At 43.4% G+C, this 26,939-nt stretch overlaps 1 protein-coding gene across 1 annotated transcript in view; it reads right to left on the minus strand.

Moving 5' to 3' along the window:
* Window positions 1-26,939, minus strand: part of LOC115121625 (netrin receptor UNC5D-like) — a 93,049-nt gene that overhangs the window by 36,559 nt on the left and 29,551 nt on the right. The window contains exons 2-6 of the mRNA XM_065018098.1: window positions 18,385-18,528; window positions 17,988-18,091; window positions 4,432-4,606; window positions 2,388-2,555; window positions 854-1,018 (exon numbers count right to left, since the gene is read on the minus strand). Of these exons, the coding sequence (XP_064874170.1) occupies window positions 854-1,018; window positions 2,388-2,555; window positions 4,432-4,606; window positions 17,988-18,091; window positions 18,385-18,528 (756 nt within the window). The remainder of the gene's footprint in view (window positions 1-853; window positions 1,019-2,387; window positions 2,556-4,431; window positions 4,607-17,987; window positions 18,092-18,384; window positions 18,529-26,939) is intronic.

The raw sequence follows: 26,939 nt of genomic DNA on the forward strand, positions 1-26,939 counted from the left end.
ATCATCCAGAGAGTACATGTGTGTGTGTGTGTGTGTGTGTGTGCGTGTGTGTATGTGTGTGAACATGAGTGTACATGCCCAAATGTGTGTGTGGTCATGATCATGATGTGTGTGTCTCATGGTAGTGAGATTGGTTCAGTGATGGGAATTTCTGTCACCCAGGGATTGTATAGAGCATGTGTGTGTTTATGAGTGTATTTGTATGAGTGTGTGTGTGTGGAGATTGATGTGAGGAACATGATAAGGATGATTGTCTTCCTGCGGAGAGATGAAATGACATGGGCATCAGAAGAATGACTCAATAAGTACTGTATGGACTTCCATGCCATGCTGTCAAAGCACGTGGCAGATACACTATGTCATTCACTGCTTATTGCAGCACTAAGGAACTTAGGATGGATTTGTCCACAATATTGCTGGTGTTGCAACTGGAAACATGGCAGCCAACATGCCATTCCAGCCAACAGAAGAATACTTTGTCTTTGGTGATGTTTTAAACTCTCAACAAAATAAGTGTGGTACTGATGATGATAATGATGATGATATAATCACAAAGGGGAGTAAAGAGGGAATCGATTAAAGTACTGATGATGATGATGATCCCAATGATGAACATTCTGAAGATCACAATGATGATGATGAAGATTCTAATGAAGATATGAATGATAATGATCTCCACCACCAGAGGTTTAGCACCAGATGAATCTGTATGTGACAATACTCACTGTGAGTGCAGAGACCCCCTGACAATACTCACTGTGAGTGCAGAGACCCCCTGACAATACTCACTGTGAGTGCGGAGGCCCCCTGACAATACTCACTGTGAGTGCAGAGACCCCCTGACAATACTCACTGTGAGTGCAGAGACCCCCGGTGCAGTTGTATGTTCCCAGAGCGGCCCCGTCACATAGCCTGCCTCCGCGTTTGGGCTCTGGGGCCGTACACTCTCTGTTGCGCTGCCTCTCACACTCACCACTGCACACCGTCCACTCTGTCCACTCTGCCCATCCACCATCCACTGAGAGGGAGGAAGGAAGTGTTGCAAGGCTTAGAAAACACACAGGCATATGCACAGCATGTACAGTAACTACACAAGCACACAAAGGAGGATGCAGGCGACGCATGCACACACACACAATCATATCATAGATTCCCAGAGTCAGCAAACAGCTAGGTGGAACATAACTGCCCCACCATTACTCCAGAATTACTCTACACATGGACCTTACTGATAGAGCACTTACAATGGACTAGCCCTATAGCCCACCACACAAAATCCCCTCGTCTTTCTCTCCAGGGGCCACATTAGAACAATACCATGTTATGTTCTATCCTGGTGCTGACTCAAGCCAGGAAAGACAGTTTGCTTGTTCCATCAAGTCTCCTCTACTACCTTAACAACTCTGTAGGCTTTCAAGGTTTCCCTCTGCCTTGCTAATCTAAATGCAAATGCTGTGTTTGTGCACGGGCTGAGACTCACATAGAGAGAGAGAGAGAGAGAGAGAGAGAGAGAGAGAGAGAGAGAGAGAGAGAGAGAGAGAGAGAGAGAGAGAGAGAGAGAGAGAGAGAGAAAGAGAGAAAGAGAGAAAGAGAGGGAGAAGGAGAGAAAAGAGTGGTTGAGCCAAATTGAGATAGTGTTTGCGGGAGAGTGCTGCCCTTGCCAGATAACTTTCCCCCAACATGACCAGCATTTCCCTGGTGATTGGTGTGGCGATCTGAAAGCATAAATTGGGCCAAGTGTAGAGGAACACTTGGACTGCGCAAATTACACAGCCGCTCTGATAACTGGCACTGATCCCTCTCTCTCTTTCTCTTGCTCTTTCTGTCTTTCTCTGTCTTTCTCACTCGTTGTAAGGGCTATTCTCAATCATTCTGTTGTTAACTCTCCTGCACTTCAGTTGATTTTCTCTTTCTCTCTCTTTTTCTATTTCCCTGCCTCAGTTATGCCTTATCCTTATTTTTTTTCTATGTTCACACTCTTCCATTCTCCCCTCTCTTCTTCTCGCTCTCTCTGTCTCTTCTCTCTCTCCCTCTCTTTCATCCTCGCACTCTAACCTCTTCTCTCTATCTCTCCGTCTCTGTCTCGGAGGGGCACTGCATAACATTTCAGACTCCAAGCCACTGTCAGTCAGTAAAATGGGGTCAGACGATGGAGGGAAACTGGTTTGGAGGGAAATTACCCTAACAGCAGAGGCAGAGCCTTCCTCTGCCATGGAGAGCATCACTGTCATAAATACAGATGCTCAGGCAAATAATGCAAACCCACAACAAAACAATCCCCCCTCCCAGACAGTCAGACAGTTGGATAGAATGAAAATCATGAAGACAGACAGACAGATAGTCAGACAGACAAGAAGCCTGCTAGATAGCCAAATAGACAAACAGACCTGGGCAGAGGGCATTACAGGTACTCTTCTGGACAGACATGCCCTCGCAGAAGGCGCCCCCATTGAGAGGGGCAGGGTTGGTGCAAGTGCGGGAGCGTTTCTGGACCCCCCGCCCACAGGGCACGTTACAAGCCGACCAGTCTGTCCACAACGACCACCCTCCATTCACTTGAGGAACAGAGAACGTAAGAGAAAGAGGGAGGAAGCAGAGGGAGAGATGGAGTAGGAGCGATGGAGATATGAGAGGGAGATGGGAGAGAGGGAGAAGGATAGAAGGTAAGAGACAAAAAGAGGGTGAGGAAAAGAAAGGGAAAGAAGGATAAAGGAATATAACATGACAGCTACTGTAAGTATGTGGAGGGAAGAGAAATACACTTCCAGAAGTATGAACACGGGCTTACTTTCTCCCTAAAACACACACAGACACACATGCATGCACGCACGCACGCACACAAACACACACTCTCTCTTATAGCACATGTTCTGTCTGCCAGAGACAGGCTGACTGCCTAAAACACAGGAACTCCATCTGGGCTAAACATGATGGGCCAAGAAACCAAAGGCATGTCAGAGAGGTGAACACTCCACTCTGTCTGTCTGTCTGTCTGTCTGTCTGTCTGTCTGTCTGTCTGTCTGTCTGTCTGTCTGTCTGTCTGTCTGTCTGTCTGTCTGTCTGTCTGTCTGTCTGTCTGTCTGTCTGTCTGTGTCTATTTGTCTCTCACTCTCTCAGTCTCTCTTTCTCTGTCTCTCTCTCTCTCAGATGTGCTGGCCTCAATAGCAGCTGAGTGATTGACTGATGAGTTCATTCATCATCATTCATCATCAGACAGGAAACAAATGTCAGTGTGAGAACACATTACTCCACTACATCTGTCTGTCTGTAGGCTATTTCTCCCAGCAGGGCTTGCCAGTCACCTCATTAGCATGACAGGTAGTCAGGTAGCTACACAGACGACTGATGGGCAGGTTCTGTGTATAGAGAAAAACAGTAGCTGGATTTCCAGATGTCTTAATGGTTGTCAGTCAGAGTGGTGATTTGGTCTTGTTGACACAGAGGGGGTGTTTTTTAACTAGCAAAGCGGGTTTTGAGATATGGGATGAATAAAGAGAAGAGGCCTACAGGGCTCCGAAAGCACAAGCAACAGGGAATCCTAGCCTAGCGCAAACAGCCAGCGGTAACAACCAGCTAGCAGCCAGCTGTTAGGCACACAGCTGAGGAGTTTTGACAGCTCATGTCAAAGCCTTCCTGTGTTTTTAAAAGTCTCGCTGTGTTTAAACACAACTAGGAAGTTGCTCATTACTTGCCTGTCACAGCATGGAACATGTCAGACAAGACATGTCAGATATGATGTTTCTGACTGCTCTTAACACCTAATGCTGCTTATGAGAGACTGAGTAAATGCATTGACAGGAGGCAGAAAACATCCTCTTCAGATACACGTGTCAAGAGAACGGAGATGAATACAGCAAATTAAGTGCTAACAATGTGATAATGGCTATGGAACTATGCATGTACAATAAAATAAAGAAGAAAAAATTGCTACAAAGATGTGACAGGCTATGACCAACGACAGAAAAATACAACCGCTGAGTGTACATTTGAGAGAAAGAATACAAGGGATGTTATTTGTTAGGAACATTTCCACATAATTTCCATGAATTGTGTGTCAAAATAGGACAACTCTGTATGGTTTGATTGTTGTAAGGTGTTTGACTTAGTGAAATAATAACACCCACCAAAATCAAGTTGTGCTTGATTGAGCTTGCCTTTGCGCATTGGATCTAATTATAAGAGTGAAAATGCTACCTATCTGTCCCTCAAGGCAGACTCAATGAAACGCTCAAAGTAATTGATGGTCTGCTCCATATGGTCTGCTCCATAGAGAAGTGTAGTATTCATTAGGCACGAAATGACGGAATGAACAGAATGAAACAGGGATGGACTACCTGAAGTCCAATAACAAATGCTTATCTTTGTTTACCGTTGCACAATGTTTTGAAATGTTTTACAATGTGACCTAATGATTCCAGCCCATCGTCTTACCAAAGATGACCACAGTGGCAGTGAGGCTGCGTCTCTTTGCCACAATGTTGCTAGCCAGACATGTGTAGTTCCCAGAGTCGGACAGACGCGCCTCTTGGATGATCAGGTTGTGGTCCGCTCGCGTGTTGATGTTCCCGTCCGAGCCCACTGGCTCTTCATTCTTCAACCACTCCACCTAGAACAACAGACATTAACAGGGAGTGAGGCTGCCATTGGTCGAAATCTCATATCCAATCTCAAATCAGAATGAAGAATGGGAGTGAGGCTGCTGATAGGTCAATTCAAAGTAATGCTTGCAAAAAACGCAACATAGGTACAACACTATACAGTTGAAGTCGGAAGTTTACATACACTTAGGTTGGAGCCATTAAAACTCATTTTTCAACCACGCCACAAATGTCTTGTTAACAAACTATTATTTTGGCAAGTCGGTTAGGACATGTACTTTGTGCATGACACAAGTCATTTCTCCAACAATTGTTTACAGACAGAATATTTCACTTATAATTCACTGTATCACAATTCTAGTGGGTCAGAAGTTCACATACACTAAGTTGACTGTGCCTTTAAACAGCTTGGAAAATTCCAGAAAATTATGTCATGGCTTCTGAAGCTTTTGATAGGCTAATTGACATAATGTCACGCCCTGGCCTAAGTTATCTTTGTTTTCTTTATTATTTTGGTTAGGCTAGGGTGTGACAAGGGTGGTTGGTTTAGTTTTTGTATTGTGTAGGTGTTTTTGTATATCTATGGGGTTTTAATATGTCTAGGTATATGTAGGTCTATGGTGGCCTGAATTGGTTCCCAATCAGAGGCAGGTGTTTGTCGTTGTCTCTGATTGGGGATCCCATTTAGGTTGCCATTTTCCATTTTGGTTTTGTGGGTTATTATTCAATGTTTAGTTGCCTGTTCGCACTGGTCATATTGCTTCACGGTTCATTTTGTTATTTTGTATAGTTTTGTTCAGTGTTGCATTCGTTTAATGAAATAGAATGTACGCTTATCACGCTGTGCCTTGGTCTCCTCATGACGACCGTGACAGAATAACCCACCAAACCAGGACCAAGCAGAGTGAAAAGGAGGAACTGTGCTTAATGGGGAAATGGACCTGGCAGGAGATATTAGATGGAGCAGGACCCTGGACACAGCCGGGAGAGTATCGTAGTCCTAAGGAGGAGTTAGAGGCAGCGAAAGCGGAAGGCGATACTACGAGGATAAATACCGGAGAATAGAGCAAGAGCCACGATATGAAGGTACACGGCTAGCACGGAAGCCCGAGAGGCAGCCCCAAGACATTTTGGGGGGCACACGAGGAGATTGCATGAGTCAGGTCGGAGACCTGAGCCTACTCCTCGTGATTACTGTGGTGAGATTGTTACTGGTCAGGCACCGTGTTATGCGGTAGAGCGCACAGTGTCTCCAATGCACTATTCTAGCTCTATTCCAGCTCCTCGCATTGGCCGGGCTAGAATGGGCATCCAGCCAGGAAGGAGGGTGCCGGCTCAGTGCTCCTGTCTCCAGCATACCTCTTTGGACCAGGATATCCTGCGCCGGCTCTGCGTACTGCGTCTCCGGTCTCCTCCTTATGACGACCGTGACATATCATTTCAGTCAATTGGAGGTGTACCTGTAGATGTATTTCAAGGCCTACCTTAAAACTAAGTGTCTCTTTGCTTGACATCATGGGAAAATCAAAAGAAATCAGCCAAGACCTCAGAAAAAAAATTGTAGATAGTCTGGTTCATCCTTGGGAGCCATTTCCAAATGCCTGAAGGTACAACGTTCATCTGTACAAACAATAGTACGCAAGTATAAACACCATGGGACCACGTCATACCGCTCAGGAAGGAGACGCGCTCTGTCTCCTAGAGATGAACGTACTTTGGTGCGAAAAGTGCAAATCAATCTCAGAACAACAGCAAAGGACCTTGTGAAGATGCTGGAGGAAAAGAATACAAAAGTATCTATATCCACAGTGAAACGAGTCCTATATCGACATAACCTGAAAGGCCACAAAAAAGCCAGACTACGGTTTGCAACTGCACAGGGGGACAAAGATCGTACTTTTTGGAGAAATGTAATCTGGTCTGATGAAACAAAAATAGAACTGTTTGACCATAATGACCATCGTTATGTTTGGAGAACACCATCCCAACCGTGAAGCATTATGGGGGGTGACAGCATCATGTTGTGGGGGGGTGACAGCATCATGTTGTGGGGGTGCTTTAATGCAGGAGGGACTGGTGCACTTCACAAAACAGATGGCATCATGAGGGAGGAATATTATGTGGATATATTGAAGCAACATCTCAAGACATCAGTTAAAGCTTGGTCGCAAATGGGTCTTCCAAGCGGACAATGACTCCAAGCATGCTTCCAAAGCTGTGGCAAAATGGCTTAAGGACAACAAAGTCAAGGTATTGGAGTGGCCATCACAAAGCCCTGACCTCAATCTTATAGAAAATGTGTGGGCAGAACTGAAAAAGTGTGTGCAAGCAAGGAGGCCTTACAATCCTGACTCAGTTACACCAGCTCTGTCAGGAGGAATGGCCCAAAATTCACCCAACTCATTTTGGGAAGCTTGTGGAAGGCTACCTGAAATGTTTGACCCAAGTTAAACAATTTAAAGGCAATGCTACCAAATACTAATTAAGTGTACGTAAACTTCTGACCTACTGGGAATTTGATGAAAAAAATAAAAGCTGAATAAAACATTCTCTCTGCTATTATTCTGACATTTCACATTCTTAAAATAAAGTGGTGATCCTAACAGACCGAAGACAGGGAATATTTTTTACTAGGATTAAACGTCAGGAATTTTGAAAAACTGAGTTTAAATGTATTTGGCTCAGGTGTAGATAAACTTCTGACTTCAACTGTATGTTCCATACAATTGACTGGCACGAAGTAGGCTCTCTAACCCTCACCCTCACTATTAGTATTAGTCTATGAGAGTGACTTCCAGCCTCCCTTTAACCAATCAGAGGGACTCCCAGCCTCCCCTCAACCAATCAAAGCAAAGCTCTCAACAGGGTCACACCCTCTGACCATTAACAATTCAGCAGCCATGTTGCGAGTGAAAGTAATTAGGAATTACAAACTAAAGGTACGCTCCACTGATGCCCTCCCTGTATCGCATGACTGGCCCTGTAAATTGCAATGAATGTGCCGTTGGCTGGAGGTGCTCAATGAGCGACTAGCCAGGGCATCTAGGAGCAAGGCTTGATTTACGACTGTGTGTTTGAGGATTAAAAACTCTCCCCACCCCACTGAGAGCCCTGGTGATGTGTGTGTGTGTGTCTATTCACCAGGGGAATACCAGAACAACCAATAACACACAATCTCAGAGATTGCTTTGCTCTTTGGCAGTGCCCCCGAAAGACGAATGCGAGCGGAGAAATCAATAAATCACCAGTCATGTTGTCACAAGTGGCTTTTTTTCTTCCTTTGATGGCCAGAGAAGTCTTTCATCATGTGCTTTTAATTTCACTCTTTTCACAGTTCTGCTCCAGAGCGCTGAGAGTAACTATGCTGGTGGCCCTTCTCACTCTCTTTTCCTTTCTCTCTACAATTTTCCTGGTCTTCAATGCCTAATCAACCCCCATGTTACATTTCCAACTATATTTTCTCCAGCATTGCTACAAACAACATGAAGTCAACTCAACAGAGAGGGCCAGTACTCAGAACCTGCCAAACCAGAAAAGGAAGCAATATTGCGTTTTTTCAAATATCCAATTGAGTATTTATTTTCAGTACCAGTCAAAAGTTTGGACACACCTACTCATTCAAAGGATTTTCTTTATTTTGACTATTTCTACATTGTAGAATAATAGTGAAGACATCAAAAATATTAAATAACACATTTGTAATCATGTAGTAACCAAAAAAGTGTTAAAAAAATCTAAATATATTTTAGATTTGAGATTCTTCAAAGTAGCCACTCTTTGCCTTGATGACAGCATTGCACACTCTTGGCATTCTCTCAACCAGCTTCACTTGGAATGCTTTTCAAACAGTCTTGAACGAGTTCCAACATATGCTGAGCATTGCTTGGCTGGTTTTTCCTTCACTCTGCTGTCCAACCCATCCCAAACCATCTCAATTGGGTTGAGGTCGGGTAATTGTGGAGGCCGGGTCATCTGATGTAGCACTCCATTACTCTCCTTCTTGATCAAATAGCCTTTACACAGCCTGGAGGTGTGTTGGGTCATTGTCCTGTTGAAAACAAATGATAGTCCCACTAAGTGCAAACCAGATGGGATGGCGTATCGCTGCAGAAGGCTGTGGTAGCCATGCTGGTTAAGTGTACCTTGAATTCTAAATAAATCACAGACAGTGTCACCAGCAAAGCACTATCACACCTCCTCCTCCATGCTTTACGGTGGGAACCACACATGTGAAGATCATCCTTTCACCTACTCTGCGTCTCACAAAGACATGGGGGTTGGAAACCAAAATTATAAATTTGGACTCATAAGACCAAAGGACAGATTTCCACTGGTCTAATGTCCATTGCTCGTGTTTCTTGGCCCAAGAAAGTCTCTTCTTCTTATTGGTGGGTCTTCCTTTCCTGTGGCGGTCCTCATGAGAGCCAGTTTCATCATAGCGCTTGATGGTTTTTGCGACTGCACTTGAAGAAACTTTAAAAGTTCTTGAAATGTTCCAAACTGACTGACCTTCATGTCTTCAAGTAATGATGGACTGTCGTTTCTCTTTGCTTATTTGAGCTGTTCTTGCCATAATATGGACTTGGTATTTTACCAAATATCGCTATCTTCTGTATACCACCCCTACCATGTCACAACACCACTGATTGGCTCAAACACATTAAGAAGGAGAGAAATTCCTTGAATTAACTTTTAACAAGACACACGTATTAATTGAAATGCATTCCAGGTGACAACCTCATGAAGCTGGTTGAAAGAATGCCAAGAGTGTGCAACGCTGTCATCAAGGCAAAGGGTGGCTACTTTGAAGAATCTCAAATCTCAAATATATTTTGATTTGTTTCACACTTTTTCGGTTACTACATGATCCCATATGTGTTATTTCATAGTTTTGATGTCTTCACTATTATTCTACAATGTAGACAATAGTAAAAAATAAAGAAAAACCCTTGAATGAGTAGGTGTGTCCAAACCTTTGACTGGTACTATATATATATACACACAAATAAAACAGGCTTATTAGACTTATTTTTCACTATCACACCATTTGTCTTCATTAGTCATGTATTAATTCTCACTTCCTCTCCCTAATGATGACTTTTTTTGCTCATCCGGTCTTTCTCTTCCCCTTCTTCCCTCATTTTCCCATTGCTCTGTGTTGTTTCTGCTTTGATTAATCTCTCTCTCTCCCTCTCACTGTATATTTCTCTCTCTCTCGATGGGCAGTGCAAACCAGGGCAGTGATTTGCATTCTGCGGTGACAGTCACTAAGTCTGGCCGTTGGGGGTGGGGGAGAGAGCGCTTGGGGCGGTAGTAAGGACTCGGGGACAGACTGATAAGCATGGGGAGGATGGGAAATGGATTTGTTTACAGTTATTTGCCACTTTATTTTCCAATTAAAAGGCATCAAGCAGCACTGGGTTGAGCCATGCCCACTCTGAGGTGTATGTGTGTGTGTGTGTGTGTGTATATGATGTGTGTGATCGATTTATTGCAGATGATATGTGTGTGTGTATAATCTCAAACCCATGATGCTGTGTTGATGCTGTCTCCCCATATGTTTTACTAACGGTGGCTAAAAATATTTTAATTGGTAAAGCACATGTCCTCAGCTCATGGCAATTTTTTTTTAACAAACATGAAATGGAAATGCATTATACATTAATTAAAAGTTGCCTGCTTAACTGATTTCACATACAAATAGCACATGACTTTTCATGTCCTCTGTCTCTAATCTGTTGCTGTTGTGTCTGTTCTGTCTGGACTAACTCATACTGATAGTGTGGCAGTCTGTCTTGATAACCCCTATCCTTTGACTGGTCAGACAGAGTCCTCGGGGGTGTGATGGTACAGGGTGCGGATATGTCAACTGGTGTTATGACAGGTGCGAGCCAGCAGGGGGCAGAGTGACGGGCACCCCCACATTGGCAATTGAACTGTAGGGAGGCTTTGATATTTGTTGTGACGGTTTGAAGCTGTTTGAAGACGCAGAGATGAGAGAGTTGACATCTGTGGCTAACCCCACGTCAGCGCCCCGCGTCGCTCATTTGCAGAGAACGAGCCAAAGGAGCCGTACCTACTATGTCCTGACCTTGACTCAACAACAAAGCTAAGGGCCAATCAGGTCATTCCAATTAGGCCATATGCCAAATCAGGTGTAATAATTAACAACTCTATTACATTGAAACAAAAAAGCAACTGGCCGTCACATTTACATTCATTTACAGTGGAAGTGAAAGCAACTAGAGGGCAATTACCAAACACTGCGGCGATATCCCCGTATCCTTCCATCCAACTCGATTAACTTTGAGTTTCATTAACAAGCCCCCTCCTCCATCACTCCCTCCTTTCCATCTCTACATCCCCTCTATCCCTTCCTCCCTCAATCATGTGCGGCCTTTTCCCTGTCGATGCTATGATGACTTTCAGGGAGATCACATTAAACAAATGAGATCTTGCAATGTGACAGCGACATTTCTCTGTGGCGGGGGCAGTGGTGGCAGTGCACTAAACCCTCTGTTTCTTATCTCGCTGTCATCTCTCCAAATGTTATGTTTATCAGTGAATAATTACATTTTAAGCACTTCAAATGACTTTGGATCAGCCGACCTGATTAATGACTCATTACAATTTGGTGGGGGATGATTGGGCGCTTACTACCAAGCCTAATGATTGTGAATAAAAAATAAAAGAATCAAGTTATTGAAAAGTATTTTTTTCTCTCCACCTCTCCAAAGTTTCTTCCTTTATTGCACTGAGTAATCTGTGTGATCGTCTTCTTGACAGTTAATATGGGCCTTTCATTGCGGCTCATACTCTAATTGTGTTTTCATTATGCTACTTTCATTATTCACCGTAGATGATCCTTACATTACATTTGCAACACGAGTTCCCTTTAATCGCTCTCATTAAAACGACTTAAACATGACAAAAGTATTTTATTTTCTCCCGGATCTATCATGCAACCAGGTGAACAAAGGAATCATCTAGGCTCTAATACAGTAGGAACCCATTGTAGCTTTAGCTACGTGCTTTTCACTTTGCCACAGAACAGCATGGTGTATTCAGACCCCTTGCCTTTTTCCACATTCTGTTACATCCGCGTGCGCCATTGCTCGCATGTTGATTTTGTCCATCCACACCAGATGCGATAGGACATGCAGGTTGAAATATCAAAACAAGCCCTGAATCAACTATATTAATTTGGGGACAGGTTGGAAAGTATTAAACATTCATGGCAATTTAGCTAGCTAGCTTGCTGTTGCAAGCTAATTCGTCCTGGAATATAAACATTGGGTTGTTATTTTACATGAAATGTACAAGTTCCTCTACTCTGACAATTAATCCACAGATAAAAGGGTAAACCGAGTTCGTTTCTGGTAATCTCTCCTCCTTCAAGCTTCTTCTTCTTTTTTGGACTTCATATGGCGGTTGGCAACCAACTTTAAGGTGCATTAATACCACCAACTGGACTGGAGTATTGACCTCAGTTAATCTTTCAATCACCCATATGCTCCTAAAAACTAATGAGGAGATGGGAGAGGTGGGACCTGCAGCACATCAAGCATCACAAATAGAACCAAGTGCTATTTTTGTGCCTGGCTACGCAGACGTCGTTGACGCACGTGAGCAGTTTGGATGCAATGATTGAATAACATTTATGTGTACATTTATTTTGCAACGCTTGCGCACGTAACGCGAGTGGTGTGGACAGCATGTTATTATTACATGGATTCAATAGTTTTCCCCCCCTCATCAATCTACACACAATACCCCATAATGACAAAGCAAAAATTGATTTGTAGAAATGTTTGTACATTTCTATATTTTTTAAATAGAAATATCACATTTACATATGTATTCAGACCCTTTACTCAGTAATTTGTTGAAGCACCTTTAGCAGCGAGTCTTCTTGGGTATGACGCGACAAGCTTGGCACACCTGTATTTGTGGAGTTTCTCCCATTCTTCTCTGCAGATCCTCTCAAACTCTGTCAGGTTGGATGGGGAGCGTCGCTGCATGGCGATTTTCAGGTCTCTCCAGAGATGTTCGATCGGGTTCAAGTCCGGGCTCTGGCTGGGCCAGTCAAGGACATGCAGAGACTTGTCCCGAAGCCACTCCTGCGTTGTCTTGGCTGTGTGCTTAGGGTGGTTGTCCTGTAGGAAGGTGAACCTTCACCCCACTCTGAGGTCCTGATCAGGTTTTCATCAAGGTTCTCTCTGTACCTTGCTCCATTCATCTTTGCCTCGATCGTGACTAGTCTCCCAGTCCCTGCCACTGAAAAACATCCCCAGAGCATGATGCTGCTACCACAATGCTTCACCGTAGGGATGGTGCCAGGTTTCCTCCAGGCGTGACGCTTGGCATTTAGGCCAAAGAGTTGAATCTTGTTTTCATCAGACCAGTGAATCTTGTTTCTCATGGTGTGAGAGTCTTTAGGTGCCTTTTGGCAAACTCCAACGTGCCTTTTACTGAGGATTGGCTTCCGTCTGGCCACTCTACCATAAAGGCCTGATTGGTGGAGTGCTGCAGGGATGGTTGTCCGTCTGGAAGGTTCTCCCATCTCCACAGAGGAACTCTGTCAGAGTGACCATCAGGTTCTTGGTCACCTCCCTGACCAATTCCCGATTGCTCAGTTTGGCCGGGCTTCTAGCTCTAGGAAGAGTGTTGGTGTTTCCAAACTTCTTCAATTTAAGAATAATGGAGGCCATTGTGTTCTTGGAGACCTTCAATGCTGCAGAAATGTTTTGGTACCCTTCCCCAGATCTGTGCCTCAACACATGCACTGTCAACTGTGGGACCTTATATAGACAAGTGTGTGCCTTTCAATATCATGTCCAATCAATTGAATTAACCACAGGTGGACTCCAATCAAGTTGTAGAAACACCTCAAGGATGTTCAATGGAAACAGGATGCACCTGAGCTACATTTAGAGTCTTATAGCAAAGGGTCTGAATACTTATGTTAATATTTTTTTTGTTGCTTTGTCATTTTGGGGTATTGTGTGTAAATTGCTAAGGAAAAAAAGTATTTCATACATTTTGGAATAAGGGTGTAACGTAACAAAATATGGAAAAAGTTAAATACTTTCCGAAGGCACTGTAGATTGAGCCATCTAGGATCTAGTTCAGATGTGTCAGCTCCAGTCGCAGACCCCACCTGCTGTACTCTGGGACACAGGCAGCCACGGACCTTTATCCGGATGCCATTTTGGCTTCATTCCTACTGAGCCAGATGGAGTGACATTGTCTGCTGTTCACTGGCATGGAAACATGCACACAGCAGCCCAGTTCACATAGCCCACTCTCTGATGGTTAAAAAAATAAACAGTGGAGCCACTCGACTCTGGCGTCTCCCTCAGTTGGTATTTCCTTTGAGGGAACGGACTAAAGAAACAACCCAGCTAGCACATAACGTTCTGAGAACCATATGTTTCTTAGATCTTGGTGAGAGCATGGTTGTCCTATGGTTATTTTGCATACAACCTTCCCACAACCTTCTGGGAATGGTGCAGGACAGTTGCTTGGTTTTGGAACATTCTCGGCACATTTAAGGAACTTGACAAAAATAGATTTTCTTGGTATTTCATTAATTTAACAGAACGGTTCATAAAAGTTCAAACATGGTTACACTTCATTTCAACTTTGGTAATGTTCTAGGAACGTTCTCCAATTTTGCGCTGCCCTATGTGTCTCCCAATCACGGCCAGGTGTGAAACAGCCTGGAATCGAACCAGGGTCTGTATTGAAGCCTCTAGCACTGAGATGCAGTGCCTCAGACTGCTGCACCACTCGGGAGAGGTGGCAATGGCTCAGAGAATGTTCTAAGAACATTATTTTAAAACATATACATTCCATTCTGAGCATCTACAAAACTCAAAAATGTTGGTGTGTTCAGGTGTGTTGGCTGTGCCCACTAATTGGCCACACCTGATCTTAATGAGTGCTTGTTTCCTTTGAAATGGGGTGTCATGACTGTCCTGATCAGGTCAGGTTACAGGAGACCACAACCCTACAGATTATCTCTCAACCCCAACAGAGGAGGAGAGATCTAGGGGTCTGAAGATGTGGGGGTTTTATGACCCCTCACGCCCATGGTAAATCTTAGGCCACAGACAAAATTCCTTTGTCCTCTCACTATGGAGAACCAGCCTCAGAACATTAAAAATGCAATAAAGGGACTTTGGAACAATGGTTTCCGTCAGTTACAATGGTGGTCATGACGATAGATGGAATATGAAAATGTATGTCATTTTTGTTTTGTTATTAAAGGTTAATAGATGACGTTATTACGTTATTAGTTACAATGTTATTATAGCATTGTAACTTTAAGAGTCTTCCCAGTATATGCTTGATGTTTATACATTGTACGTTGTGTGGAAAATGTCCAAATCAAAGAGAATGTTTTGGTAAAGATGAAATGTGAAGTTAGTTGTCTAAAATTGGATTTGAGCCTCTTAACTTGGTACGCCCAGAGAATTGCCCTAACGGCGGTTATGCCCACTTCTGACCCGAGGGTATAACATTAACATGAGTAACCGAGCTGCAGCCGAGGTCTAAAAAGTCAACGAACCCTAAACGCAACACAAGATTGAAGACAAAGAAATCTTTTTTCTACCCATGGTACTGATGAGTAGCTGTGTCTAAGCAGGTGAATTCAAGCCGGACCACCTAGCCTCCACTCTCCATCGAATCGTGGTATCTACACTGTTTCATTCCTACGCTGTGAGCTCTGAGATACAGAGCTGTCTGTCTTTAGAAGACCCCCTCCAGAGCAAGGGCGAGGAATCAGACCACTAAGTCAAAAGGACACTGACATCGTGAGGACAACCAGAGAGTTGCGCCGGAGAAGTGTGTCATTGAGAAGCCTAAACGACCCACGCGGAGCTTCCCCTCTGAGACCTCCCACACGTATTTACATCACTATATTCTGACCCATAAGAGCGGCAGTTTAGGGCAAGGCTAGGGTTAGAATAGCATAGCTGACAAATTCACCCAAATGTATATTTCTCTCGTGTACTTTCTCTTTCTCTCTCTCTTTTAAATCCCCATTTTGGGTAAAATGTGCCATAGTGTGTTGGCCCGTTCTAATCAATAGCCTAGACTGTGTATCTTTTATCATCATTTTAGCTTTCCAGTAAATAAATAATCAACTAAGATTGGTGTGGTACGAACTCATTGGTGGGACCCTGGTCCGTGCAGATTCCTGGATTATGTGACGTTCAGAATGAGGTTGTAGAGGAAACGGATTAATTAGCGACGGTTGTAAAATCGATATTCTGATATTCTTCAAATAAATTAATTTGGGAAATAGAAACTCAATAAAAACTAATTTTCCCATGGTGACCCAGGTTAATGAGTTAATAATTGCTTGATTCATATAATCACGCAATTAGAAACCTTTAATCGTTCGATGAGCAACAGTCGTCACATTAACTAATACAACGTCACGACAGGGGTCTGTTTGAATAGACTAAAATTAACAGCTTTGTATGCGTAAAAAAGCATGGCATGCTAGCTCCATCCTGGTGGTGCAGTGGACTAATTCCATGGATATATTATAGGTTCAAATCTCACTGACGCCGTTTCACAATAAAAAATAAATGTGTTTTCATCATTAATGCCAAAGGAAATGAATTTCTATGTGTCCTAGCTGTGCTTTCAGTTAAAAAGTTCATCCAAAATAAGCTGTGTTATTAAAAGTCTTATTGAAACATTCAGTTGAAGTTTTAAGGAAGTTATTCTAAAACCTCCAAATGACCTATAAATCTTGTTCTAAAATGTTCAGGTGAAATGTTCACTTCTGTTCTCAGAAAAAAATGTTTCGTTTTGTTTGGCTTTGTTCCCGCAACCAATGTGAAACCAAAAACATAAGTTCCCACAACATCCAGGGAACCAAATGTGCTTGCTCGGAGAGATGTGGCATGTGAGGATGCTATGATGATTTGTAGTGCGTTGCTTTTTATGCATTGGAAAATCACACCCATTACATATGCATAGATAAATGAGGGTGAACTGTTGGCAAGTTATTAAATGTTGATTCAAATGTGCAGTGCTTGTATTAGCTCAGTAGCAATAATGTGTTTACATGAACTCACAGTACTATGCAAATTGCAGCAAAATGTGAAACAGCATTCAAATTAACAGCATGACCAAAGCAAACGAAGTCTCGACAGCCAAACACACACAGTAGTTTGGCTAATCAGATTGCATCCACGGCCTCATTTGCTTCAACTCTAAACAGTTTCTGAACCTCCCTCTGAGCCAAAATGTCTTCAGAAGTACATTCTCAACAGGGGGTGGTAAAGTCCATGACATGACATTCGGTTAGAGAGGGAGTTAAGTGATACTAATGCCCCAGATTCACATGGAGATGTTCATAGGGTTGCTTTCCGTCTGCAGACATGAGCATTTTCTTGCATGAGAACCATGTTGGAGAAACAGATGAATTTCTACTACGTATTATTTAACCAATCTCTTCTATAGCTGGAGTCACATTCATAAATGCATGAGGACTTGCCTACTTGATGACCACAATGCATGGAGGGTGACCCGCACTACAGCTCAGGACCATTTGTGTGGGTTGAATCATTCATCACATAGACACACAGGCGTAAGCACACACACACACAGGTGCAAACACACACAAGCACCATACACACACACACACACACACACACACACACACACACACACACACACACACACTCCAATCCAATCCAATACACATCCATATGTATAAGACACACGGTTCGACATACACTCTCTCTGACAGAAAGGACACTCAGAAACACTATGACACACAAAACCACTTGCACACACACACACATGTACACAAATATAGCTTCCCGCAAGCGCACACGCACACACACACCTCTCATACCACTGAAAGTAAACCAGCCAGTGAAAACCTACTTCCTTATTCACCCTGAAGATGAAAGTGACATGAGACCAGAGAGGAGCACCAACACAGAGAATATATCCATGGCACCTAAGTAAGTCCTAACTTTTCAACCTCCACTTTATAACGTGTGGACGCAAGGAGATACATATTGCCTCAAGTATACAACAAGCCTATATCACCATCTCTACATCTCCACTCGGGGGTAAACACACATAACAAAAGCCAGTCACTCAGATACTGAAGGGAATGGGGCTTGTAGTGGAAGCAGTTCCACTGGGGAGAATCTGCCACTCTCAACTCTAAAGAGAAATGTAGATATCTTGGATACTGTAGTAGTAATCATACTTTGAACAAATAACTGTAACCGATTAATTATTGTGGGCAAGAAAACAACTTGAGGCTGTTATAGTGCATTATACGACTTGTCATAAGCAAATTATTATGAAAATCGGTGTATACTGTGAGTTGAAACATGCAGGCCTTACCTCAGCGACAGGCACTCCCTCTGGTGGACGGCAGTGCAGCACAATCATGCCTTTAATGGGCACCTCCCTCCCCTGGGGGTCCTGCTCAAAGTTCTTCCTCAGGTCTGGGAGAGGGGGAGGGGAGGGACAAACAAAGACAGGATTCAATTCATCAGAGTTTCTGGGATTAAATCAAACAGCACTCTCTTTTAGGCAATAGGATTCATTTTATGTTTCTTTGACTCCAAATATATATATTTCCATCCGCTTACTTCCTCTCTCTTTCTCTTTCAATCAGTCACTCCCCTACTCACTCTCTATCTCTCTCATCTACTAATCTTCCCTGACTCACTACCCCCCCTCTCTTTCTCCTTTCTCTCTCTCCCTCTCTCTCTGCTGGTATGGTTCTGCTACTCACAGGCGATGCGTACGGTGGCCTTGCGGCTCTTGGAGGTGCCCAGGTGGCTCCAGGCCACACACAGACACCAGTAGTCCTCGGGGCCGTGGAAATCCTCCACCTGCTGACGAGACACGTTGATCATCACCTCCCGGATCTTCAACCCTGCAGGGACACACAGATTATAATCCCAGATTACCATTTTATTTTATTTATTTATTTAACCTTTATTTAACTAGGCAAGTCAGTTAAGAACAAATTCTTATTTATAATGACAGCCTACACCAGCCAAACCCAGACGACGGTGTGCACCGCCCTATGGGACTCCCAATCACGGCTGGTTGTGATAAAGCCTGGATTTGAAACAGGGTGTCTGTAGTGATGCCTTAAGCACTGAGATGCAGTGCCTTATACCGCTGCGCCACTCAGGAGCCCATCACCGATGATCATCAGAGATGACATCATCCATATTATAATCCAAATTATCACTCAGATTATAGGAAATGTATAGCTAAAATGATCAAAACAGAGTGTCACATGACGTAATCATGAGACTTGGCGAGATGGAAAACACGGGAGATTAAATATCCAGGCGATAAGAGATTATCAGTCCCAAATAGATGAAGAGGTCAACAGAGAGAGGAGTGTCTGTCAGATTACTCAGATTACTGTTTCATTTCCACCCATACATTGTCATCAGATTGACATCTGAAGCCTGACAAATCTATATAAAGAACTTCATTATCATAATTTTGACTATCAGTCAGATAATCTACTTCAGTGCGGCAACTGGAGGACAAATGATGCAGGATGATGCCATTGTGATAGGGATCGTTATTGATCCTCTTAAACTCACTCAGTTCTGCTAATGCCTTAATCCATTTATACAAATTATCAACCCAAAGTGAGACTAAATGGTACACTTTGTATACCAAACATTAGGAACACCTACCTAATATTGAGTTCCACCCACCCCTCCCTTTTGCCCTGAGATCAGCCTCAATTCGTCGGTGTATGGACTGTACAAGGTGTCAAAGTGTTCCACAGGGATGCAGGCCCATGTTGTCTCCAATGTCACTGGCTTACTGGTGCTCTTCCATGCCGTCCCTAGGAGGGGTGCGTCACTGGATTGAGTCACTGACGTGATCTTCCTGTCCGTGTTGGCGCCCTCTCGGGATCGTGCCGAAGAGGAGATCTTCGTGGGCTATACTCAGTCTTGTCTCAGGGTAGTAAATTGGTGGTTTGGGGATATCCCTCTATTTTATTTTTATTTTTTTATTTCACCTTTATTTAACCAGGTAGGCAAGTTGAGAACAAGTTCTCATTTACAATTGCGATCTGGCCAAGATAAAGCAAAGCAGTTCGACAGATACAACGACACAGAGTTACACATGGAGTAAAACAAACATACAGTCAATAATACAGTATAAACAAGTCTATATACAATGTGAGCAAATGAGGAGAGAAGGGAGGTAAAGGCAAAAAAGGCCATGGTGGCAAAGTAAATACAATATAGCAAGTAAAACACTGGAATGGTAGTTTTGCAATGGAAGAATGTGCAAAGTAGAAATAAAAATAATGGGGTGCAAAGGAGCAAAATAAATAAATAAATTAAATACAGTTGGGAAAGAGGTAGTTGTTTGGGCAAAATTATAGGTGGGCTATGTACAGGTGCAGTAATCTGTAAGATGCTCTGACAGTTGGTGCTTAAAGCTAGTGAGGGAAATAAGTGTTTCCAGTTTCAGAGATTTTTGTAGTTCGTTCCAGTCATTGGCAGCAGAGAACTGGAAGGAGAGGCGGCCAAAGAAAGAATTGGTTTTGGGGGTGACTAGAGAGATATACCTGCTGGAGCGTGTGCTACAGGTGGGCGATGCTATGGTGACCAGCGAGCTGAGATAAGGGGGGACTTTACCTAGCAGGGTCTTGTAGATGACATGGTGCCAGTGGGTTTGGCGACGAGTATGAAGCGAGGGCCAGCCAACGAGAGCGTACAGGTCGCAATGGTGGGTAGTATATGGGGCTTTGGTGACAAAACGGATTGCACTGTGATAGACTGCATCCAATTTGTTGAGTAGGGTATTGGAGGCTATTTTGTAAATGACATCGCCAAAGTCGAGGATTGGTAGGATGGTCAGTTTTACAAGGGTATGTTTGGCAGCATGAGTGAAGGATGCTCTAGTGGTGTGGGGGCTGTGCTTTGGCAAAGTGGGTGGGATTATATACTGCCTGGTTGGCCCTGGTTTTGGGGGGTTGTATCATTTGATTTACACAACATGCCTACCACTTTGAAGATGCAAAATATTTTCTATAGTCAAACAAAGAAGAAATAAGACAAAGAAATGGAACATTTGAGCGTGCATAACTATTCACCCCCCCAAAGTCAATGCTTTGTAGAGCCACCTTTTGCAGCAATTACAGCTGCACGTCTCTTGGGGTATGTCTCTATAAGCTTGGCACATCTAGCCACTGGGATTTTTGCCCATTCTTCAAGGCAAAACTGCTCCAGTTCCTTCAAGATGGATGGGTTCCGCTGGTGTACAGCAATCTTTAAGTCATACCAGATTCTCAATTGGATTGAGGTCTGGGCTTTGACTAGGCCATTCCAATACATTTAAATGTTTCCCCTTAAACCACTCGAATGTTGCTTTAGCAGTATGCTTAGGGTCATTGTCCTGCTGGAAGGTGAACCTCCGTCCCAGTCTCAAATCTCTGGAAGACTGAAACAGGTTTCCCTCAAGAATTTCCCTGTATTTAGGGCCATCCATCATTCCTTCAATTCTGACCAGTTTACCAGCCCCTGCCGATGTAAAACATCCCCACAGCATGATGCTGCCACCACCATGCTTCACTGTGGGGATAGTGTTCTTGGGGTGATTAGAGATGTTGGGTCTGCGCTTTTGGGTCTGCGCGTTTTCCTTGATAGCCAAAAAGCTCCATTTTAGTCTCATCTGACCAGAGTACCTTCTTCTATATGTTTGGGGAGTCTCCCACATGCCTTTTGGCGAACACCAAACGTGTTTGCTTATTTTTTCTTTATGCAATGATTTTTTTCTGGACACTTTTCCGTAAAACCCAGCTCTGTGGAGTGCACGGCTTAAAGTGGTCCAATGGACAGATATTCCAATCTCTGCTGTGGAGTATTGCAGCTCCTTCATGGTTATCTTTGGTCTCTTTGTTGCCTCTCTGATTAATGCCCTCCATGCCTGGTCCCTGAGTTTTGGTGGGTGGCCTTCTCTTGGCCGGTTTGTTGTGGTACCATATTCTTTCCATTTTTAATAATGGATTTAATGGTGCTCCGTGGGATGTTCAAAGTTTCTGATACTTTTTTATAACCCAACCCTGGAGAGCTCCTTGGTCTTTAGTGCTGCTTGCTTGGTGGTGCCCCTTGCTAAGTGGTGTTGCAGACTCTGGGGCCTTTCAGAACAGGTGTACTGTACTGAGATCATGTGTCAGATCATGTGACACTTAGATTGCACACATGTGGACTTTATTTAACTAATGTGACTTCTGAAGGTAAATGGTTGCACCAGATCTTATTTAGGGGCTTCATAGCAAAGGGGGTGAATACACATGCACGCACCACTTTTCTGTCTTTTTTGGGGGGATTTTTTAAACAAGTCATTTTTTTCATTTCACTTCACCAATTTGGACTATTTTGTCCATTACATGAAATCCAAATCCAAATCTATTTCAATTACAGTTTGTAATGCAACAAAATAGGAAAAACACCAAGGGGGATGAATACATTTGCAAGGCACAGTACTCCCTCTAATTCTCCCTCCCCTCCCAGAGGACCTGAGCCCTAGGACCATTGCCTCAGGACTACCTGGCCTGATGACTCCTTGCTGTCCCCAGTCCACCTGGTCATGTTGCTACTCCAGTTTCAACTGTTCTGCCTGCGGCTAAGGAACCCTGACCTGTTCACCAGACGTGCTACCTTGTCCCGGACCTGCTGTTTTCGACTCTTTCTCTCTACCGCACCTGCTGTCTCAAACTCTGAATGCCCAGCTATGAAAATCCAACTGACATTTACTCCTGAGGTGCTGACCTGTTGCACCCTTCCAACCACTCTGATTATTATTATTTAACCCTGATGGTCATCTATGAACATTTGAACATCTTGGCCGTGTACTGTTATAATCTCCACCCGGCACAGCCAGAAGAGGACTGGCCACCCCTCAGAGCCGGGTTCCTCTCTAGGTTTATTCCTAGGTTTCTGCCTTTCTAGGGAGTTTTTCCTAGCCACCGTGCTTCTACATCTGCATTGCTTGCTGTTTGGGGTTTTAGGCTGGGTTTCTGTATAGCACTTTGTGACATCAGCTGATGTTAAAAGGGCATTATAAATACTATCAAGTATGAAGGTAAGACCCAGGTACAGACCACGTCGAATAAACAATCTTTTAATATTCCAACAGGGACAGGCAATAGGTAGGCAGGGGTAAAAAAAAAAACAGAGGTGGGGCAACGATAGCGGGCGGCAGGCAGGCTCAGGGTCAGGGTAAGGCAGAGGTCAGTAATCCAGAGGGGGGTAAAGGCACAGGTCGCAGGCAGGCTCAGAGTCAGGGTCAGGCAAGGGTCAAAACCAGGAGGGTAAGAAAAGAGAGACTGGAAAAAGCAGGAGCTGAGACATGAACAAACAAGACGAACTGGCAACAGATAAACAGAGAACACAGTTATAAATAGAGAGGGGGTAAAAATTGTTCTTTTAGAAATACATTATCCTCATTTTTCAACAAAAAGGTGTGTTGCAATTTGTCAGCTGGATCCTGGTATTGAAAAGACTCAATCTTAGCTTGAGGTACACACACACCTTGTTTTTATATCTGTGTGTGTATAATTCACTTCAAACCTCAATTTCTCTATGCATTTCTCAAGCTGTGATTCAATCCATAATCATGAATGGTAGGGATATGGTTGGTAATTATTTGATTTGTTTTTTGAACTGAATTCAACTAACAGGAACATTAAAGGCTTACTGTCCAACAGCAACAGACTGTAGGCCTACACAAAGCTATGTGAGACTGTATTGGACCATTAATGCGTAATAAGGAAGCTCTGCTGGTTATCTTAGAAAGCACAGTCTTCAAAGCTATTTCAGGGCAGCTCTCCAAAGGGGAAAGCAGCTCCGTCTATGATATCTCTATTCTCCCTGCCTGCTATATAAGCCCAATTTCACAGATGTTTCCAAACCGACCCATCGTGGGGTATGAACAGTCAATTATGCAGACATTCTGATGGTAGTGTGTTCTCTCCTCAGTGTGTGTGTATGTGCGTGTGTGAGTGTGTGTCTGCACATGTGTATTCTCGGCTCAAAGAGTCCTCTCTGCGGGCCGCTCCCAGCATGCATTGCACAGCAGACAAACAGGACCACAGTGTGGATCAAGACAAAATGGAAACCAATAATGTGATGTGATTTGAAGGGTGCCTGTCTGAAACCAGACTGACAGCCATGCAGTCAGTTGAAGGTCATACCTGTTTAATAGAGATGTGGTTGGAGAGATATTAACTGAGACAGATAAACAGAAATATGGAAGTCATAAGAGAGGGGTCCACAGCTCTAGTCCAGCGCAGTGCAGATACATTTTTCTGACACTGATTTGTACCTGTTAAACTAGGTGTGTCCACAATACAGCCATTCAGAAGTACCAGGGAGAGAAAAAACCAACAGGACTGTGGAACTTAAGGGCCTGAGTTGTGCACCGCTATCATAATTTAAGCAGAATAACCTAGGGGAGCATCACCAGAAAAATGACTGTTTTCAAGTAATTGATCAACATTCAAATAGTAGGTAGATAATTTCTTATAGAGACTTTTCAAGTGCACTTGGCATCAGATAGTCTTGTCACACTCGTACAATGTCAGAGATTTCAGTTTGAGCCCCCTCTTGGGTCCATACCAAGACCTGTGCCTGTCTGTGTAAAAGCTTCATATGGATGCCAGTGATCATGTAATCACGGGTTTAAGTGCTTTCTGACAAGCGACTTAGTTCATGGATTTTGATTACAGTTTAAATACAATAAGACCATTAAAGGGGGGATTTGATTCAGCAATCTTTAAAATCATAATGACTCCCTCTCCATTGGGGGAAGTGCTTAATCTCTAATCACTATGAAGACCGCAATGTACAGTCATGGCCAAAAGTTTTGAGAATGACACAAATATTAATTTTCACAAAGTCTGCTGCCTCACTTTGTATGATGTCAATTTGCATATACCCCAGAATGTTATGAAGAGTGATCAGATGAATTCCTTCTTTGCCATGCAAATGAACTGAATCCCCCCAAAACATTTCCACTGCATTTCAGCCCTGCCTCAAAAGGACCAGCTGACATCATGTCAGTGATTCTCTCATTAACACAGGTGTGAGTGTTGAAGAGGAAAAGGCTGGAGATCCCTCTGTCATGCTGATTGAGATCGAATAACAGACTGGAAGCTTCAAAAGGAGGGTGGTGCTTGGAATCATTGTTCTTCCTCTGTCAACCATGGCTACCTGCAAGGAAACACGTGCCGTCATCATTGCTTTGCACAAAAAGGGCTTCACAGGCAAGGATATCGCTGCCAGTAAGATTGCACCTAAATCAACCATTTATCGGATCATCAAGAACTTCAAGGAGAGCGGTTCAATTGTTGTGAAGAAGGCTTCAGGGCGCCCAAGTAAGTCCAGCAAGCGCCAGGACCGTCTCCTAAAGTTGATTCAGCTGTGGGATTGGGGCACCACCAGTACAGAGCTTGCTCAAGAATGGCAGCAGCAGGTGTGAGTGCATCTGCATGCACAGTGAGGCGAAGACTTTTGGAGGATGGCCTGGTGTCAAGAAGGGCAGCAGAGAAGCCACTTCTCTTCAGGAAAAACATCAGGGACAGACTGATATTCTGCAAAAGGTACAGGAATTGGACTGTTGAGGACTAGGGTAAAGTAATTTTCTCTGATGAATCCCCTTTCCGATTGTTTGGAGCATCCGGAAAAAAGCTTGTCCGGAGAAGACAAGGTGAGCGCTACCATCAGTCCTGTGTCAAGCCAACAGTAAAGCATCCTTAGACCATTCATGTGTGGGGTTGCTTCTCAGCCAAGGGAGTGGGCTCACTCACAATTTTGCCTAAGAACACAGCCATGAATAAAGAATGGTACCAACACATCCTCCAAGAGCAACTTCTCCCAACCATCCAGGAACAGTTTGGTGATGAACAATGCCTTTTCCAGCATGATGGAGCACCTTGCCATAAAGCAAAAGTGATAACTAAGTGGCTGGGAGAACAAAACATCAATATTTTGGGCTCATGGCCAGGAAACTCCCCAGACCTTAATCCCTTTGAGATTTTGTGGTCAATCCTCAAGAGGCGGGTGGATAAAAAATCACACAAATTCTGACAAACTCAAAGCATTGATTATGCAAGAATGGGCTGTCATCAGTCAGGATGTGGCCCAGAAGTTAATTGACAGCATGCCAGGGCGGATTGCAGAGGTCTTGAAAAAGAAGGGTCAACACTGCAAATATTGACTCTTTGCATCAACTTCATGTAATTGTCAATAAAAGCCTTTGATACTTATGAAATGCTTGCAATTATACTTCAGTATTCCATAGTAACATCTGACAAAAATATCTAAAGACACAGAGGCAGCAGACTTTGTGAAAATTTATATTTGTATCATTCTCAAAACTTTTGGCCACGACTGTAAGATGTTTTAGAACTGCATGTGAACGCTGACTAGGCCAGAAGACTATGTGGTTAGCCGCTCTGTTTAGTCAAATTTCTCTACTTAAGTTTTAGATTGCGTTACAAATTCCACCCTATTCCATATCTATTGCATTATTTTTAACAAGGGTCCATAGGGCTATAAAGGGAATAGGGTTCCATTTTTGGTTGCAGATCTGTGACCCTTTTCAGGAAACTAGGTGTATGTTGCATGTCACTACTTCACAGGTGTGGCATTTGAATATAAACTTTTATTTTTTTATCAAAATGCGTTTTTTGGCAGAAATGCCTGCTGGAACATGTGACATTTCATGTGCCTTAATAACAAACTTGTATTTCATCCATACTTACGAATACAATTGTTAAATTACGAGTCCAGTTGGTTTAGCGACGGAAAAAGCAAGGTACCTTCCTGCTAGCCATGATTGGCTGAGATAATGGATTGGCTGGACATGCTGGGAGATGAGTTTGGATTGGTCTGCCATGTAGCATTCTTCTGTCTATAATGTGAGCTGTTCAGTATGTGTTGACAGTCATTTCTACCGCTCCGTTTTGGAAAGATATAACGTTAGCCATCGAGAACTACAAAAGTTTTGCTACTTTTCTCAACAACATTGATGCCCTGAAGTTAGCAGGCGCTATCGACAGATCAGTTGGAAAAGGTTATGGCTATTTTCTGCACACGCCACTGTCAGTGTGAACCGGCGTGACTTGACACAACTCTGGCCAAAAAGATGTAGCTACAACCAAAACAATCAAAGTTAAATGATTCCAGTCTGCCGTGAAGTGTTCATTCATGTATATAGGTAAGAGTAGATTTTCAGATATAAGGTTCAAATTTTGACAGAAAGTCATTTTTAGTGAAAGTTAGTTGGCAAACATTA

The sequence above is a fragment of the Oncorhynchus nerka genome, linkage group LG4 (genome assembly GCF_034236695.1).
Source record: "Oncorhynchus nerka isolate Pitt River linkage group LG4, Oner_Uvic_2.0, whole genome shotgun sequence".
Taxonomy (NCBI): Eukaryota; Metazoa; Chordata; class Actinopteri; order Salmoniformes; family Salmonidae; genus Oncorhynchus; species Oncorhynchus nerka.